The sequence below is a fragment of the Citrus sinensis genome, chromosome 7 (genome assembly GCF_022201045.2).
Source record: "Citrus sinensis cultivar Valencia sweet orange chromosome 7, DVS_A1.0, whole genome shotgun sequence".
Taxonomy (NCBI): Eukaryota; Viridiplantae; Streptophyta; class Magnoliopsida; order Sapindales; family Rutaceae; genus Citrus; species Citrus sinensis.
The window spans coordinates 23,592,039-23,609,853 of NC_068562.1; the positions used below are offsets into that span (position 1 = coordinate 23,592,039).

Sequence of the window (17,815 nt, forward strand, 5' to 3'; positions counted from 1 at the left end):
CAAATAATGGAAATGAAATTAAGTTTCATAAATATGATTTTAAAAGTTTTTTTAATAGTACATAGTTTTTCTTTCTCTTCTAATTAATTAGAAAAGAATTTTATGCAGAAACAAAGGTATAGGGTAGTTTTGGAATTTAGCTGTGTTATTTAACAAAATAACTTTAATTTAAATATTTCAGTGGGATTTATTTACACGTGGTTTGTGTTGGTTTATGTGGGGAAGAAATATCATCCCTTTATATTATTCAAATACACTTTTATTATTCATATTGATTATGAATAAAAATAAAAATAAAATATTTAAATACTAAAAATAAGAAACATAAGTTTTATTGTGAATAAAAAATTAACCATAAGATATTTTCTTGTACTTTTTTTTATATTACCAACATAAATATCAAACAAATGACTCATTTACCGACTTTTTCCCTTAAATTTTTTATGCCAAGGACGGTTTTAGATATTGTGAAAATAATAGGGAGCAAGTAATATATATTGACTTCACTAAAGAGACTCTGTCATTAATAAATTAATGATTTCTCAATTAATTAAAGCCTCTTTGATGCTTTAATTAATAGATTTTGTATGCTTCTAATCCAAGAAATTGTAAACAAATAGATCGTAAAAGCGAATCCAAAAGAAATTTAATAAAGCAAGCTAAGCACAAGCGAATTATTTATTACGACGTTTGGTATCTACTGAATTAAAATTCTTAACTTTGCTTCTAAGCCTGTGCCACCAATTCTAATAAAATAAATCAATTTATTTTCATTTTCACTTTGCGTGTGACGCGAAATGTTCGTTAATTAGCTTGTACAATAAGAACAGGAAGGATGGTCTTTGGCAGCATTTTCACAACACAAACACGTAATTCCACTTTGTCAATCTTTAAACTCGCAATTCACGATGGTTGATGCAAGCGCTATGCGAATTAAAATTCTTAGCTTTGTTTTAAAGCCTGCGGCAGGGCATATATACCAATTCTAGTTATATCAATTACTTTACAGACTTTTCTTTCTTTTCTAAATTTTCACTTTGCGTATTACGTGAAATATTCGTTAATTTACTAGTATATTAAGAACTAGAACAATGGTCTTGGTAGCATTTCATTTCACAACATAAACACAAACAAAAGAGGCATCCTACAGTTTCCGTCTAATTAAACTCAGGCTTCACAATGGTTGATGCAATTGTGTCCCCTCTCTTGGAGCAGCTGATTTCAATCTCTTATGAAGAGGCAAAACAACAGGTCAGGCTTGTTGCCGGTGTTGGGAAACAAGTCAAAAAGCTCACCAGCAATCTTCGAGCTATTCAAGCTGTGCTGAATGATGCAGAGCAAAGGCAAGTGAAGGAAGAAAGTGTCAGACTCTGGCTGGATCAGCTCAAAGAGGCATCCTACGACATGGAAGATGTGCTGGATGAGTGGATCACTGCCAGGCTCAAATTGCAAATCGAAGGTGTTGATGAGAATGCTCTTGTTCGTAAGAAGCCGGTATGTTCCTTCTTTCTCTCCTGCTGCATTGGTTTCAAAAAAGTTGTTTTGCGTCGGGATATTGCTCAGAAGATAATTGAGATAAATGAAAATTTGGATGATATTGCAAAACAAAAAGATGTGTTTAACTTTAATGTCATTAGAGGTAGTACTGAGAAATCTGAGCGGATACATAGTACTGCCATAATTAATGTTTCTGATGTACGTGGTCGAGATGAGGAGAAGAATACTTTAAAGAGCAAGTTGTTATGCGAGAGCAATGAGCAGCAAAATGCCGTCCAAATCATCTCTCTGGTAGGGATGGGTGGGATTGGCAAGACCACTCTTGCTCAATTTGCATACAATGACAAAGATGTGATAGAAAACTTTGACAAAAGAATATGGGTATGTGTTTCAGACCCATTTGATGAGTTTAGGATTGCGAAAGCAATCATTGAGGGTTTAGAAGGTTCTCTCCCAAATTTAGGTGAATTGAATTCACTTTTGGAGTACATACATACATCTATTAAGGGAAAAAAGTTTTTTCTCATCTTAGATGATGTATGGACAGATGATTACAGTAAATGGGAACCATTCCATAATTGTCTAATGAATGGACTTTGTGGAAGTAGGATTTTGGTTACCACCCGTAAGGAGACAGTTGCTCGAATGATGGAGTCGACTGATGTTATCTCTATCAAAGAACTGTCTGAACACGAATGTTGGTCATTGTTCAAAAGATTTGCTTTTTCCGGTAGATCTCCTACTGATTGTGAACAATTAGAAGAAATTGGTAGGAAAATTGTTGGCAAGTGTAAAGGCTTGCCACTTGCAGCCAAAACAATAGGGAGTCTATTGCGGTTCAAAAAAACCAGAGAAGAGTGGCAACTAATATTAAATAGTGAGATGTGGCAGCTAGAAGATTTTGAAAAAAACCTTTTAGCCCCTCTGCAACTAAGTTATAACGATTTGCCACCTGAAATAAAACTATGTTTCTTGTATTGTGTGGTCTTTCCAAAAGACTACGATCTAGATAAAGATGAATTGGTTAGATTATGGATGGCTCAAGGTTATATTGAGAAAAAGGGAAATATAGAAATGGAGATGACTGGTGGGTGGTATTTTGATTTCTTAGCCTCGCGGTCTTTCTTCCAGGACTTTGATGAAGACGAAGAGGGTATTGTAACATGTAAAATGCATGATATAGTGCATGATTTTGCACAATATCTCACTAGAAAGGAATTTGCTGCAATAGAAGTTGATGGTGATGAAAACCCCTTGTCGTTAACAAGTACTTGTCAGGAGAAACTTCGTCATTTGACGCTGACGCTTGGCCTCCGGGCTAAGTTTCCCGTTTCCATATTGGATGCCAAAAAGTTACGGGGCCTAATTTTATTTTATGATTGCCAAGGTGAATTGGCCGCGTCACGAGGCCTACAAGGGTTATTTGATCAACTGACATGTTTGAGGGCATTGAAAATAGAGGATTTGACGTTGGGAGATAAAACAATTGAAATTCCTAGAGGGCTAGAAAATTTGATACATTTAAGATATCTTCAGTTGTCTAGCGTAGAAGAATTACCTGAGACATGTTGTGAGCTATTAAATCTGCAAACCTTAGATTGTCTCAGTTTGATAAGATTACCTCAAGGAATAGGAAAATTAATCAATCTGAGGCATTTAATTTTTGATGAGTTCGGGGTAGATTACGTGCCAAATGGATTTGAGAGATTAACAGGTCTTAGGACATTGAGTGGGTTTACTGTTGCAAGGGTTGATGGCGAATATAGTAGTAAAGCTTGTAATCTCGAAGGTCTGGGAAACTTGAATCACCTTAGAGGGTTTCTTCGAATTTGTGGGCTAGGGAATGTGACAGATGCTGATGAGGCTAAAAATGCACATCTTGAGAAAAAGAAGAATCTCGTTTGTTTGATTTTGGATTTTACTAAAAGAGAAGATGAAGATTATGAAGAAGCGCCAATGTGGATGAATGAGGAAAATGAAGCAAAGCAAGAAGCAATTTGTGAAGCCTTACGGGCACCTCCAAATATAGAGTCGTTAAAAATAACGGGCTTCGAAGGCAGGAGGCTGATATTTTCCTGTAATTGGACAGTGTCATTAGACAAGCTGAAGAGGTTAAATCTCAAATTCTTCCCTAGATGTGAGATTATGCCTCCTTTAGGAAAATTGCCGTCCCTTGAAATACTCACGGTAAGGTCAGTGAATAGTGTGAAAAAAGTGGGTGATGAATTTTTAGGAATAGAGATTCGCGATCATAATCATATTCATGGCACCTTTTCATCATCTTTATCTTCATCAATTGTTGCCTTCCCTAAACTAGAACAACTCACGTTAAGGAGTATGGATGAACTGGAAGAGTGGGATTTTGTAAAAGAAGATATTACAATCATGCCAAAAATAAAGTCCTTTACCCTTCGCTATTGTATGAAATTGAAATCGCTGCCGGACCAACTTCTTCGGAGCACGACACTGGAGTCACTAGAGATTGATGCGGTGCCTATTGTCGAAGAAAATTTCAAAAAAGACACAGGAAAGGACTGGTCAAAGATCTCCCACATTCCAAACATCCTAATTTCTCGTAGATATGAACAAGGAGGCCCTTCTCGTTGATCTCGATGACAGCAGCAATGAGCTACCATTTACCTAGCCCACCGGTATTTTCTTCTCTTGCTTCTTTAATTAATATTTTTTGTTAATAAGCTAGCAATTGTTTTTTTTTTTTTTGTATAATTCATGTTTTGAATTGTCAGCGGTTCTCTTAACTTTGCACTGATCAAATAGATCATGGATTCTCATGGACTAATATATTTTTGGTTGCTAATTTTTGGAAAGCTGGCTCCTGATTCCTGAACTTGGGCAGGTCTATGGTTTGAGTAAGTCATATAGAAACACAATTGTTCTGCATTGAAAAAATTCGACCATTTATTGTTTTTCCTTGATATGTATTTTGTCTGCAGGTACTTTATGTGGAACAATATAAGCGGCAGAATACTAAAAGAGATGCGCAATCTGCTCTGTTTGGAGCTCCCTCAGTTAGGATTCATGGAATGCTTAAGGTGTAATTAATTATCTCTTATGGAATGCTTAATACACAATGCATTTTGTTAATTTGTAATTTAGGGTGGTGCTTGGCAGGTTGTGTTTAATTTGGATGGTGAAGCCAGTAAGAAACATTTAACAGGTTGTACTGTTCTTCTTTTGTAGGCTGTCGAGTGGAAACCAACTGGTGCTACCTCAAACATTTGCAAACTTGACCCATGATAAGCAGTTGGCAATCTGCCTTCTGGGAAGTATATAGCTTTCCCATTGGTACAGAATGTAATTAACTAAAATTATTGCCGAAATCTTTTGGGCCCAATATTTCTATATTGCTTGGTTAATCATTCTACAGGTTTTTTCCGCTTTAAGCAGAAATGTTCTCAAGGATGCCCAATTTTGTCCAAATCTGGGATCACACCAAGCAAGACTTGCTTTTCTTGACTGATTCATGCATGTATGATGTTTACATGTGAAATATGGACAAGTTATGTGTTGTGGGAAAATTTTATTGATACTTATTTTTATTATGATGCTTAGTTTTGTATCATTTCAGGTTTGCTAGCAAATTTTCAAGAGAGAAATGATCTTAAAAACGACCAACATCTTGTCACGGCAGCTGTAGTGGTTTGCGCCACACATGATTGTGCTTTGTGGCCGGCTTGCGAGGAGAAGAAGTTTCTGATTTGTTACTTTTTGAGTTACGGTACGGCTTTTATCCTCAGCTCTCTGCTCTGTCTTACGATGATTGAGATTTTTCTTTTTGTTTTTAAGACATGATATTTTCAGATGATTTGAAATAATCTCTAACACAAACATTCTTGACACATGTATATATAACAATAAATTCAATGGCATGATATAGCTCGGAAGCCGCTGCTGTTTTTAATCATGGTTTAGATTAAGGAAAGATCTTCAGAAATATTGATTTGGAAACAGAGACCTTCCAGTGCTATGGATTATTTGATTTCAATACAGTTCTGTTTTCTTGTTAAGTCTGAGCTGTCATGACCTTCAAGAACTATAAATATCAAATCTGACATTGCATTAATATTGTTGGTGTTTGCAGTCGTGACAAATGGAGCTGTCTCCTGCTCTGAACAAGCTTACAATGCTATATCTGAAGCTCCTGTAAGTTAAAATTTCATAGTTTAGAGTTGATGTCAAATATTCATTTGTCAATTGAAGCTCATTCAATTAATATTCTTTTAAGTGTTGCTTAATACAATATTGAGTATTGTTTCTACTTTAGGCCAGTGGTTGGTTGCGTTAATTTTGGCTGGTGAAGCCAGTATGAAAACTAACATTTGAAATACTATTCTTCTTTTACTAGTTATTGAGTGGAAACCAACTATCACTGCCTAAAACATTTGCAAATTGATCCACTCCAAGCACTTCTGAGTTAGTCAAATGTTCTTTCTTTGTTGGAAAGAAACTATTTTTATACTATTTTTGATGCATTTGCAGATGTTTTCTTTTAACTGCAGTCACATGAACAACAATTCGATCATTTGTCAAATTCAAATACAGATTTCAGCATTACCTAAGCTTCAACACTTGTGAGTTGAACAGAAATTTATTGCTGTTGTTCTCTTTAATAAAGTTGAACTGGAGAATCCTCTGTTTTTTCACATGCATCTAACAGCTGTACTGATCATATAATTCTCAAAATTTGCAAAGTGCTGGACGATCGCAACTTATCAGGATATCTTGCACCAGAGTTTCCTAAGATGTCAACGCTGAAGATTCTGTACGTCGCCATTCCTTAAAAGCATCTTATGTAACAACTACTATTCTGTCCTTTGTTTTTCCTGAAGCATGGTTATGAGAACTAGTCCTTGCCGCAGTGTATTCATTAGCACTGATGCAAGACAATATTGGCAGATATGATGTGGTCACATAATTCAGAAGGTGTATAAAAGACTAACAAGTTCGGATACCATTTTTGGTCGCTGTAACTTGTCTAGGAAATTTCATCGTGATACATGCCCAATTTTCTGAATTCAGTATCACAATAAGCATGACTGGGTTTCCAGGTTCTTAAATTTATTGATCTTTCTCTTAATTACCTTCGTAGGTTCAGTTGAAGATTTGTAGAGTGGCATGAGATTGTGCTTCAGTCTTGTTAACTTAGGCTTTTGTGTTGCAAGGCTGATTGATTTGGCTATAAGGAGGAACTTGGGCAGCTCTCCAGTGTGACAATATTTTCAGTAAGTCATCTAGAAATACAATTGATGTGCATTTGAAAATCTTCAACGTTCAACCATTTCAATCACTGAGCTATCATTTATTGTTCTTCCTCGATATGTGTTTTGTTGCCAGGGATTTTATGTAGCACAATATAAGTGGCAGAGTGCCAAAGGAGAGAGGCAATCTGTTTTTTCGGAAGTATATGATTTCCCATTGGTACAGAATGTAGTCAGTTAAACTTATTGTGAACTCTTTTGGGCTTCATATTTCTACATTACAATCATGCCTCATCTCAGTTCCTCGAAAATATACAGTTTAGCAAATTGATGATGCTGTTGATTTGTTTCTGTGAGCACAGGGTCACGAAGGAGGAGGAAAGTTGATTAGAGTTTCTGAGGTTTGTGCAATTGCGAAAGCTTGTGGAGTGCAGTATTCCCGTCGTTGTCAGTACAACCGTTGGTGAGCCAATTTGGTCGGGCAAAGGGAGACCAGATTTCAGCATCAACAGATGCTGCCAGAACAACTTCTTTGTAGCACATCGGAGGATCTGGCTATTGACTTCTGTCTTGTTTTAGAAGAACATTTCGAAAAAGACAGAGAAGACTATGAGAGGACTCAACAATCTGTCAAATTCGTAGCATCAAAATTAATGGTGAATATGTTATTACATCAGCCATGACCAGTGATTCACAGGTAATTTTTTTTCTCTTCCCTTCTTTAATTTATTTGTTATTTGTTATTTGTTATTTGTAATCTTCGAAGTTTAAATAACAAAAAATTCTATGGCATGACATCATTTGGAAGCGGCTGCTGTTTTTAATCATGGATTAGATCAAGGAAAGATTTTTTAGAAATATCAATTTTGCAACAGAGGCATTTCAAATTTACTGATTATTTGGTTTCAGTAAAGTTCAATACAGAGAAAATATTGCAATACTCATATTAATATTTGATTTCAATCAAGCACAACTTTGTAAGTATGAAATCTGATATTGCATTAATGACGCTGGTGTTTGCAGTCGTGGCAAATGGAGCTGTCTCTTCTGCACAAGCTTACACTACTGTGTGCCCCCCGACCACCTTGGGGGCTGGAAGTGACTGGTTGTATTGGGTGACTATGATGATTTGCGTGATGCACAGCCAACATCAATTGTGAGCTATGTTTACCCGGGAAAAAATGCTGGCGAGATTCTCACAGCCCTTAAAACTTTCAGCTCCAAGGAGATCTATAAAGTCAATGTCATTGGTGACGCGGTCTCCAGCAATCGTATACCTCGGAATGTTCTCAAGCTTTGACAGTCCCACTCTTGTTGTGATGGGTATTTGTGTTTGTACGATTCAGCAATTTTCATTGGATGCAGTAGCACCGTTGTCTTGCATAACACACTTTTTTGGCTGCTCCCATCATCTTAGAATTTGTTCTTCTTGCTGGAGGAGAGAGGATTGTTAATTCGTTGTGTAATTCCGGATTTGTTTGTATGATTGCTTAATGGATATGGTTAACGTGGAGACTTTTTCTGGGCTTCTTCCTTCAGAAGCGTTGTAATTCCACTGTCGAAGCTTGAGAAAATTCTGAGGGATTGGCCCCTGAGAATGACAAGTGAAGAACTTGTTAAGGTGAAAAGTAGTGCAGGAACTGATACGTATGTCTACACGACAGAAAGCAAGCAAGCACACGGCCATCAGAATCAAACGTGGCAAATTGTGCGGCTTTTGCCAAAAGGATCCCTCTCAGCAGATTCTCCATCTAACTACCAAGTCCATACAATACAGAAACGTGCCATATCTTCAGTCAACCTTAATACAGCAAATTCTGAATTACTTCCAGGAACTTCGAATCAGTCCAGCCAAGCAAATATTGTATCTACAGCCAAAGGTCACTCCTATAGGCGATTCCAGAACATATGTTTACTCTGTATATATTACAAGGGTCATGTAAACCTTTGATATCATGAAGCAAAGAATAAACTCCTTCATTGTCTTCTGGCTTATTTCTTTCTTTTTAAAAGAAGTATGTTCTTTTGAATGACAGATCTTCTGTTTGCTATAGTTCTCTTAGGTTCTGTTTTTATCTTCTTCACAGTGTGTTTTAAGAGGTGGGCCCTGAATTTTTACATTTTCTCAAATAAAGCAAAAAATACTCAATCTTTATTAGATAGGCCCTATCTTGTCCCATAGCTTAGCCAAGTAATCTTTAAGAGGTAGAGTTAAGAAATTGATTTGATTTTTGTTGCTTCTATACCTTTTGTTATTTTGGCTCACCATGTTTTTGTTTTTCTATTCTTTATTTATTTGAAGAAAAAAAAAATACTTTTGTTTCTCTCTGAAGTTCAGTCGAATGATTTTTAAACAGTTTTATTTAATTGACGTTAAAAAATTAATACCTTTGATAATATCTTATTGAAAAACAACAAATTATGTTACTATGACATCAATTTTTAATTTTTAATCAATATAATTAAAAATATATTCCCAACTCCAAGGGAGTGGGCATTTTTCTGAAGTCGGACCAATTCAATTAGTTACGTTCAAAATTCTTTAACCCCAACTTGAAATTTACATTTGTCTATTTGATGTAAGCCCAATAGAGTCACGGATCTATGCATTAGAAGTGAACAAATTATGTAATTAGTTGAGAAAAGTGGAAGTATTGGGACCCAGACGATAGATCTGAATAATGAGATGAAATATATACAGTCACAAATTAGACGGACAGGCTGTCAATGTCGATTAGTGGATTGGCAGAAGTGTTTTGTCAACTTAGGATATACGAGTGATATACTTGAAAAGTGTTGTAGCACATTTGATACTTGTGTCATTTAAGAGTATATGGCTGATAATTTTCTTAAATTTAATTACACATGTCATACATACATCAATTGGTTGTAATACATCAGATGTATTTTAGAATTTATTCGAAAGAGAAATTCAGTCATGTAATCATTCTCCACAAGAATTATAGTATTATACGGTATTATGCAAGATTGCCTCTCAAGTTAATGCCCAATATTATTGACATGGGGTTAAATTTTGCAGGGAAAATTCCTCTCTTTCTTCTTCCCTGTGGCCCTCTTAAACAATCAACACCATGTACATAATTCGTCAGTATGGTCAAAATTTCTTTTGATGCTGGTGATCATTAGTGATGATCTATTGTCTCTTCCATCTATTTGCCTGAAACTGCAAGCTCGCGGGGAGCTCTTAGTTTTTGGTGCATGGAAAAAACTGAGGGCAGACAAATGGGTTCTGGTGTTATTTTTGAGTAATATATGGACAGTGGTCCCTCGTAGCTCTATATTACGAGCTCATGATGAAACATTGGTACTATATTACATGAGCTCTCAAGTACAGCGAGCCCGCAATTTTTATTCAATAATTTGAAATTCTTCTATATTATAAATAAATATGAGTGGCTGTATTTTCACCGTTAATTTTGTGTAAAAACACGCCAATTTATTTTTTTTTTAAAACTTCTCATATTACAATTTTATCCTTTAGAGTGGTTCTAGTTATGCCTCCCGCCCATACTTTTTGGTTTCTATTTTTGGTCTTTACTTTGGCTACGCCCGATCTCCGACGAGCTATTGATGGATTTGAATTTGATTTTCTTATCGGTAACACATAAATCGTCTAATCCTTGTATTTCTCGTATTTTTCAGATCTTCTTTGGAAAATAATGATGTACAGGGAAATCAATGTAAGAGTAAACATTTTCACTCTTAATTGCTGACATCTTTTGCCCTTGCCGAGGCATTAACTGTAAGTTCAACTTCTTAAGGAAAAGTGAAGTAATTAACTAAAACAGTACTCAATCGACTCCTTAATCAGAAAATCATAGCAAATATCATATGAACATGCTTGTGAAACCACAGGGAGACATTTGAACACTCATATCTGGATTAGGTTATCCTAGAGAATATTAGGAGATAAAAGTAGAAAAATCAAACAGAGAAACCATTAACTTCAACTGATAAATCAATTAGTACCCAATCAGAACAAGGGAGAAGCAGAATAGCTGTTCACTGTCAAGGCCATGCAGCTTCAGATTACTTTTCAAGTTTCAAACTAAACCTTCTAAGCTCATGGAATAGAGAAATTAGATAGAAAGCAACATAATTAGACTGCATTACAGGCCATGAATCCTTTCGCGGAATTACCAATGGGATAGAAGCATGAACTTAAATCTGTTCTGATTCCTATTGCGGATATTTTCTAAAGCTCGTTGAATGCAATCAACCACATTCGACTCCATAGCAACTCCCATAGATGTTATGGGTATTGAACATTTGAACCACTGGTCCTCTTTTGGAACCGTTTTAGGAGGTGTGCTGAACAATGCAGTTCGAGTAAATATCAACATTTTACACTACTGAAAACATCCCCAACGTTGTTCGCTACAAATTGAGTACCCACTATTTAAACTATTTTTGGAATTTCAAAATGTGCAAATATCTTTAATCTCTAATATTTTTGCTACCAACAATTAATTGTCAAGACGTTTGATCAGAAATATACCATTTTAATGCCTATAACAACCATAAGAATACGAACCAGAAAAGAAAGTTTCTCAAAAAGCTTTTCATGTATTCTACAAGAAAAATGCAACTAGAGTGCAAAATATCATATCATATGTTCCCTTGTGCATATTTACAAAGTATTTTGACGACTTAAAGCTTTGATGGCAGGTTCCATGGTTTCTACATAATAGAGTGATATTCCAAACTGACAGGAACCCCTCATTTCCATGCACTAAAATCAACTGACTAAGTGATATATGGCCAAGATACAAATCCTTTAGGTGCCGCATACACAATCCAATTCGCCTTTTATTCAGGCTGGGATGAATGCAACTTGAGAACCCCGTCTTCCAACCTGGAAATTTCTGCCTTTCCATAACATGAAGAGAATAAACACTGAGTGCTGCTTCTGAGCACCCAAAAACAAAGCAATTGCAAGGCCGGGACTGGCTTACCATTCTTGCTAGTGACAATAAGCACAAGCCATTTCATGCTCTATCTCCCGTGTAGAGGGAATTCTGCTCAGTTCTGAATCAAAATGCTTTCCTATTTCACTTTCATGAATTCGATACTTTGCAGCTAGAGTACGGATACACGATTTCCTAACTTCATTAGAAATTAAAAGCTTTATCTCACTGAAGTTGTCACACTCTCTATACCATGTAAGCCAACGGTGAACTACTCCTGAAAACCAGTCAATGATTTGGCCGTTGTTTTGTAAGATGAGCAGAGAATTTGCACGGGGGTATCCTTCAGATGTAATCAATCCATACCGAAGCATACACTTTTTTATCGCATTGACAGGAGCAACAATTTCGGTAATGGTGATAGATTTGGCAGAAGAACATGAATTTGGCAAAAGTGAGAGAGCAGCCACAGTTTCAGAAGAAACATACTCTTCCACATGCTTCTGAAATTCATAAAAGGATTCTCTCAGTTCTTGAGGAAGGGCTCCTTCTGCAATGTACTTAGATAAGATTAATTCCTCACTTTCTGCTGCTTTGGCTTTAACGTCTTGCATCCATACCTTTAGAAAGAACTTGTACCAGTGGTCAGTTTGCATCCCAGCTTTACGAAAGCTAGAAATTTGGCACAAAGTAGAATCACTATTGGCTAAATGCTTGATCTCAGATTCTTTAACCTTCTTCAAACCATGAGTCAACCATTTCTTCCAAATTCTAACCGTCCCAGCATCCCAAGCCTCTCGTTTCTGTAAAGCAAACAACTTGACCTTATCCTTTAACTTGTGAATAGCCTTTACAGCAGGACTCTCCTTTGCTCGTCTACTCACCAAAGTGCCTAAAAAGCAAACTCCAACATGCCCCTCACAGGGTAATATTTCTGTTCGATTATCAACATTCAAGTGTAAAGAATTCTGCAAGTAATTTATGATGTCAGACTTGAAGGCTTGAGCAATTTCTTTAGGTCCAGAAACAGCGAAAAACATCTCATCCATGAAACGGCAAGTGTGAACTCTTGGTCCAGACTTACTGTCAACCATATGATTCAGATCATTGTCTTTTAGCTGTCTCCTGAACCAACTGTGCAGCTTGGAATCAGATCCATGTCCACCTATATGAAAATTTGGATTGATAGCCTCATATCTCATTGACAATCTATAAAATTCACGGTCCAGCTGATCAAGATATATATTCATTAGTATAGGGGCCAATATTCCTTCTTGTGGAAGACCGTGGCCTTTTGGAAAACCCCCGAACTCCAAATTCATACATGGGCATCAAACACCCTCCGGAGGATATCATATAACCGAGGATCTTCTATCTTGTCCTCCATCACTGAGATGAGTTCAGCAAGCACGCAAGCATCTACTTTTTTATCTAAAATTAATGTAAACAACCAATCAGGACTATGCATCTCTTTGCTAATATACCTCAATGCGGTGGAGTACCCCCTACCACTTCGACAACCATGCGAAACCTTAGAAAAGAAGGACCTGTAAAAAATTTCCAAAACTATCCTGATTGCTTCTTGAACCACTTTCAAAATTAGATTAGGAAGAACAAGGACTTCTTTCCTTGCACCCTTTGTTGAGAGTGAGAAGGTATTAGCTTTGACATCAAAATTTCCACTACATAGCTTTTCTGCCATGGATTCAAAAGATAGACGGTTATTATTAACAGTTATATCAACATTTGGATTGATAATCACTTTTTCCATTAGGTCTTGAAACTTCCCATTAACATATTGCTCCTTCACCCTCTTCTTTATGCGAAATTCATAAGACCTCTTGAGCTCCATTTGACTCTTGGGCTGTTTTTCATCAAATCAGAAGAGTCTTCAATAAGACTGGCAAAGTTCTTTGCTAGTGCCATTTTTCAGGTTTCCTTATCATCAACATCATCAGCTGCTGAAAGAGTAGAATAACCAACAGAAGCTTGCCCCATTTTCGTATCTCTTCCTGCTGTCATAAATAATTATTAACTTTCAGCTGAGGCAAAAAGCGACAGCTCCACATTAAAATCTAAGCATGTCACTAATGATTTTAAATTTACTGAAACTTAAGAACAGTCCAATCTATCAACCGAATGACTCTCAGAATAAGTCATTATGAAGGAAGAAAATAATCTGATAATACAGAAACATAATATGAAGTTCAACTCAATTCGACCAAGCTTGTCTTAATCAGTTAAAGCCAACTATTTTCAGGATTTTTAGTTTTGCATGAAAGAATGCCCAGATGCTTTACTCTAATTCTTTAACCCACTGGACTCAGCAGATATAAAAGACTAAACCCATCTCAAACATTATCCTTTTCAAGACATTTAAACAGTCCGACGCATACACAGAGTAATTGCAATAAAGATATATAAGCTTACCCACAACAGTCTTCAATAATGAAACTACAGGAACGAGCTTCTCGTTCCTCTTGCCAACTTTCAACAAACCGACGAAGCGCATCGTTCTTCTCTTTTCTTTTCTTTTCTTTTTTTTTTTCCTCTTCAAATTCATTTACTGCAAACTAGCTTCAACAAGAAATGCAAACTCATCAGTCCAATACATTACTACTACAAACTCGTATATATATATATAAATGATGTTCTGTCCAACTTTAAAACTGCAGCAAGAACAAAACATATATAACTACTTCATGGAGGCATTTTAACGAACAGGTGGGACGAACTACACATATTATGTTCACAAATGAAATTTGCTGCAAAAGATAGCCCTTGAATTTGAGTTCATACTATCATGTGATTTGCCACGGAGATAGATAAAGTAATTTTCCTCGTATAATTTGCTTAAGTTATGACAGCGATTTTGTTTAATATTATTATATACAGCACTTTCTTTCGGCATTTCTGTTCTTTGCAGCATATAAACGTTTGTATTTAGGGAGCCCCTATGTTACAATTAATGTAACATACACACTCAACAACAACCACACAAATGATGGACCCACACAATTTGTGTGGTTGTTGTTGAGTGTGTATGTTACATTAATTGTAACATAGCATTTGCCTTGTATTTAGCACGACGGATTGTTTCAGTTTAGGCCCTGTTGTCTTGACTAATATCCTCTTGGCCCGTGGTTTTAAAATTAATTATTGTCACGCCAACTTGTAGAGTGTAACAAAATAGATGCATTCACTTAATCGTGTAAAAAGTCTAGTGTTTGTTTGTTAAATATCTAAACTTTGAAATTTTATTAATTTTAAATTTTAAATTTTTTTTAATAACTCATGTATGATTTTTAGACGTTCACATTTAAATAAAAAAGTAAATTTTTATAATTTTTATCTAAATAAGAAGTAAATATTATATTTTAAGAATATTTTTATAAAATATGGTTATTTCCTAAATTATAAAACCTAATTCGTTTTTTTATTTTGATTTATAATGACATAAATGCTGGGGCGAGGCTATGTGTGGGTTGAGGTGGGCTACAACCCGTCTAAAATTTTAGAAAATTTACAAAAATACCATTGGCATAGTTCACAAAACTATCATTATTTGTACTTTTATTTACAACTGTAACCACTCAATTATTTACAACTTTGCCATTCGGCCCATTTGTATAAATAAACTAAGAAAAAGGGGATTCCGTTTATTGAATAAAAAGGGCTCATTCATATGAATAAATTAAAGGGAAATTATCATTGCACCACCTTTATTTTGCCTTAATGTTCACCCAACCACTACAAAATTTTAACATGTACTTTGCACCACATTTTTTTTCACGTTTGTATCAACTAGCTACTTTTGCATTAACACTATTAAATAATTTTAATAAAATGATAATTTTACCCCCAAATAAATTAAAAGACCATTTTATCTTATAAAAACCTTAAAAAATAAAAAAAATATAATGATAAAAATATCCCTAAATTAGAATTTTTATTTTAATATAAAATTATAATTATAAAAATAATTGTAAAATTTTGGGATTTAAAAAAAATTCCCTAAATTATTAAAATTTTAGGATTTATTCTTTGAAGAAAAAAATTTAGTTATTTTAATAAAATTTTACAAAATTATAATTTTTTAATAAATAAATTCATTTATTTATATTAAAATTTTGTAAAAATATAATTTTTAATAAAAAATTATTAAAATTTTGTAAAATCTAAATTTAGTAAAAATCAGTTGAGCACCTCTATTTGAGAATTTTTTTATAAAAAATTTAGGGATTTTTTTATGATTATAATTTTTAATTTTAAAAATTTTTATAAGATAAAATAGTCTTTTAATTTATTTGGGGGTAAAATTGTTATTTTATTAAAATTATTTAATAGTGTTAATGTAAAAGTGGCTAGTTGATACAAGTGTGAAAAAAAAGGTGGTGCAAAGTACATGTTAAAATTTTGTAGTGGTTGGATGAACATAAAGCAAAATAAAGTAGTACACTCCATATTAGCAAGATCTAGTTAGCTAGTGCATTTGATTTTGGTTTACACAGATACAATAAATGTATGTATCTAAACTTGCTAGCAATTAAGCGTATATATATATTCATATTTTGGTTTGTTTTAATGGACGAAAGTTTACATTATATTTAATTTCCAATATTCCTTTAATATTAAGGCAAAAGATAAATTTGTCCAACAAAAAAATTGGTGCATATATCAAGGGGTTAAAAATGAGTATGACATAAATATGCAATAAGTCACGTGAAGCATCCAACAAGTGAGGTCAAAGATGCAATGGCTGGGCTTAAACTGAGAACCACGTAAACATGCAACAGGTCATGCCAAACTTGCAATAACTAAGGTCACTTGGATGTCAAACATGAAATAGGTGGGGAAATTTTCATTTTTTGACTTTATTCAAGACATGCAACAATTCAAGTGAAACATGCAACACTTGAGGTTAGTAAGCAATATGAAATTTGCATGTAAAGAAGTCACGTGAGTCGTGAGACATGCAACAGGTGAGGTTAAACATGCAATGATTGAGGTTAAACATGAGAACCATGTAAACATGCAAAATAGTTCACGTGAAAGATGCAACAATTGAGGTCAAACATGTAACATGGACGTCAAACATGAAACAGACGGGGAAATTTTTATTTTTTCGCTTTTTTCAAGACATGCAACAATTCAAGTGAAACATGCAACACTTAAGGTTGAACATGTAACATGAAATTTGCATGTAAAAAAATCACATGAAAATACAACAATTGAGGTCAAACATGTGATAACTAATGTTAAACATGAGAGCCACATAAACATGCAACAATTTACGTGAAAGATGCAACAACTAACTCAAACATGCAACATGGACGTCAAATATGAAACAGACCAAAAATGTTCATTTTTTGACTTTATTCAAGACATGCAATAATTAAAGTGAAACATGCAACACTTGAGGTCAAACATTTAACATGAAATTTATATGTAAAAAGGTCACGTGAAACATGCAACAACTGAGGTTGAACAAGCAACAGCTGAGGTAAAACATAAATGGACAGGAATTTTTTTTTTGGTGTATTTAAAATAATAAAGTTGAGACAAGAAACAAACTATGTGAAAATTTCGATGTTAAATATAAAATATCACATATAATATATAAAACAAATATTTGTCTTTTATTATAGGGAAATTATCAGCTATATACCCTTAAATGACACCAGTATCAAACGTGCTATAACACTTTTCAAGTGTATCACTCGTATGCCCTAAGTTGACAAAACACTTCTACCGCCCACCAATTCGTTAACTGCCGTTTGTGAGCACTGACATCATAACGGTAATCTAGTCTTAAAAAAAACGACATGTCATCCCATTTACCTAGTAAAAAATGACATGTCATATGATATATTTTGATAAAAATGACATGTCATCCCATTTATCGGATAATTGTTAATAATTGCTAAAAAAAAAAAGCTACTTTACAACCGAATCTACTTCTCCAAAATTTAACCTAAATTATTGAAGATCTACTCCTCCAAACTCCAACTTGAATTTTTTATGGTATAATATGTATAATTGTAAATAATATGTTTTTAATAATTTTTTATGATATAAGATGGATATTGTTTATGGATAATTGTTAATAATATGTAGCATTAACAATTCATATTTTTTAATAAAAAAATGTATTGTAAATAACAAAATAAA

The 17,815-nt window shown here is 34.5% G+C and overlaps 2 protein-coding genes across 14 annotated transcripts; one reads left to right on the forward strand and one right to left on the reverse strand.

The window, feature by feature from the left end:
• The first annotated feature begins 929 nt into the window (after window positions 1-929).
• LOC102624809 (putative disease resistance protein RGA3) lies at window positions 930-8,711 on the forward strand. 13 transcript variants are annotated; one of them, XM_025092237.2, is made up of 14 exons: window positions 930-4,148; window positions 4,355-4,367; window positions 4,452-4,550; window positions 4,699-4,812; window positions 4,906-4,987; window positions 5,087-5,236; window positions 5,600-5,661; window positions 5,998-6,089; window positions 6,211-6,280; window positions 6,415-6,566; window positions 6,681-6,740; window positions 6,853-6,936; window positions 7,079-7,413; window positions 7,740-8,711. In XM_025092237.2, the coding sequence occupies exon 1, from the start codon at window positions 1,180-1,182 to the stop codon at window positions 4,102-4,104; it is 2,925 nt and encodes a 974-aa protein (XP_024948005.1). In that variant the 5' UTR covers window positions 930-1,179; the 3' UTR covers window positions 4,105-4,148; window positions 4,355-4,367; window positions 4,452-4,550; window positions 4,699-4,812; window positions 4,906-4,987; window positions 5,087-5,236; window positions 5,600-5,661; window positions 5,998-6,089; window positions 6,211-6,280; window positions 6,415-6,566; window positions 6,681-6,740; window positions 6,853-6,936; window positions 7,079-7,413; window positions 7,740-8,711. The 13 variants fall into 13 exon arrangements, with proteins under 13 accessions (XP_024948005.1, XP_052300526.1, XP_024947984.1 ...); XM_052444566.1 differs by having other exon boundaries at window positions 931-4,148; window positions 4,327-4,367; window positions 4,886-4,987; window positions 5,071-5,236; XM_025092216.2 differs by having other exon boundaries at window positions 931-4,148; window positions 4,327-4,367; window positions 4,886-4,987.
• A 2,570-nt stretch (window positions 8,712-11,281) lies between these two features.
• On the reverse strand, window positions 11,282-13,654 carry LOC102623193 (nuclear intron maturase 4, mitochondrial-like). Its single transcript, XM_025098688.2, is given in 5 exon segments — window positions 11,282-11,485; window positions 11,488-11,724; window positions 11,727-12,965; window positions 12,968-13,522; window positions 13,525-13,654. Coding segments are annotated over 5 exon segments (2,106 nt in total). The 5' UTR covers window positions 13,571-13,654; the 3' UTR covers window positions 11,282-11,456.
• Window positions 13,655-17,815: the final 4,161 nt, after the last annotated feature.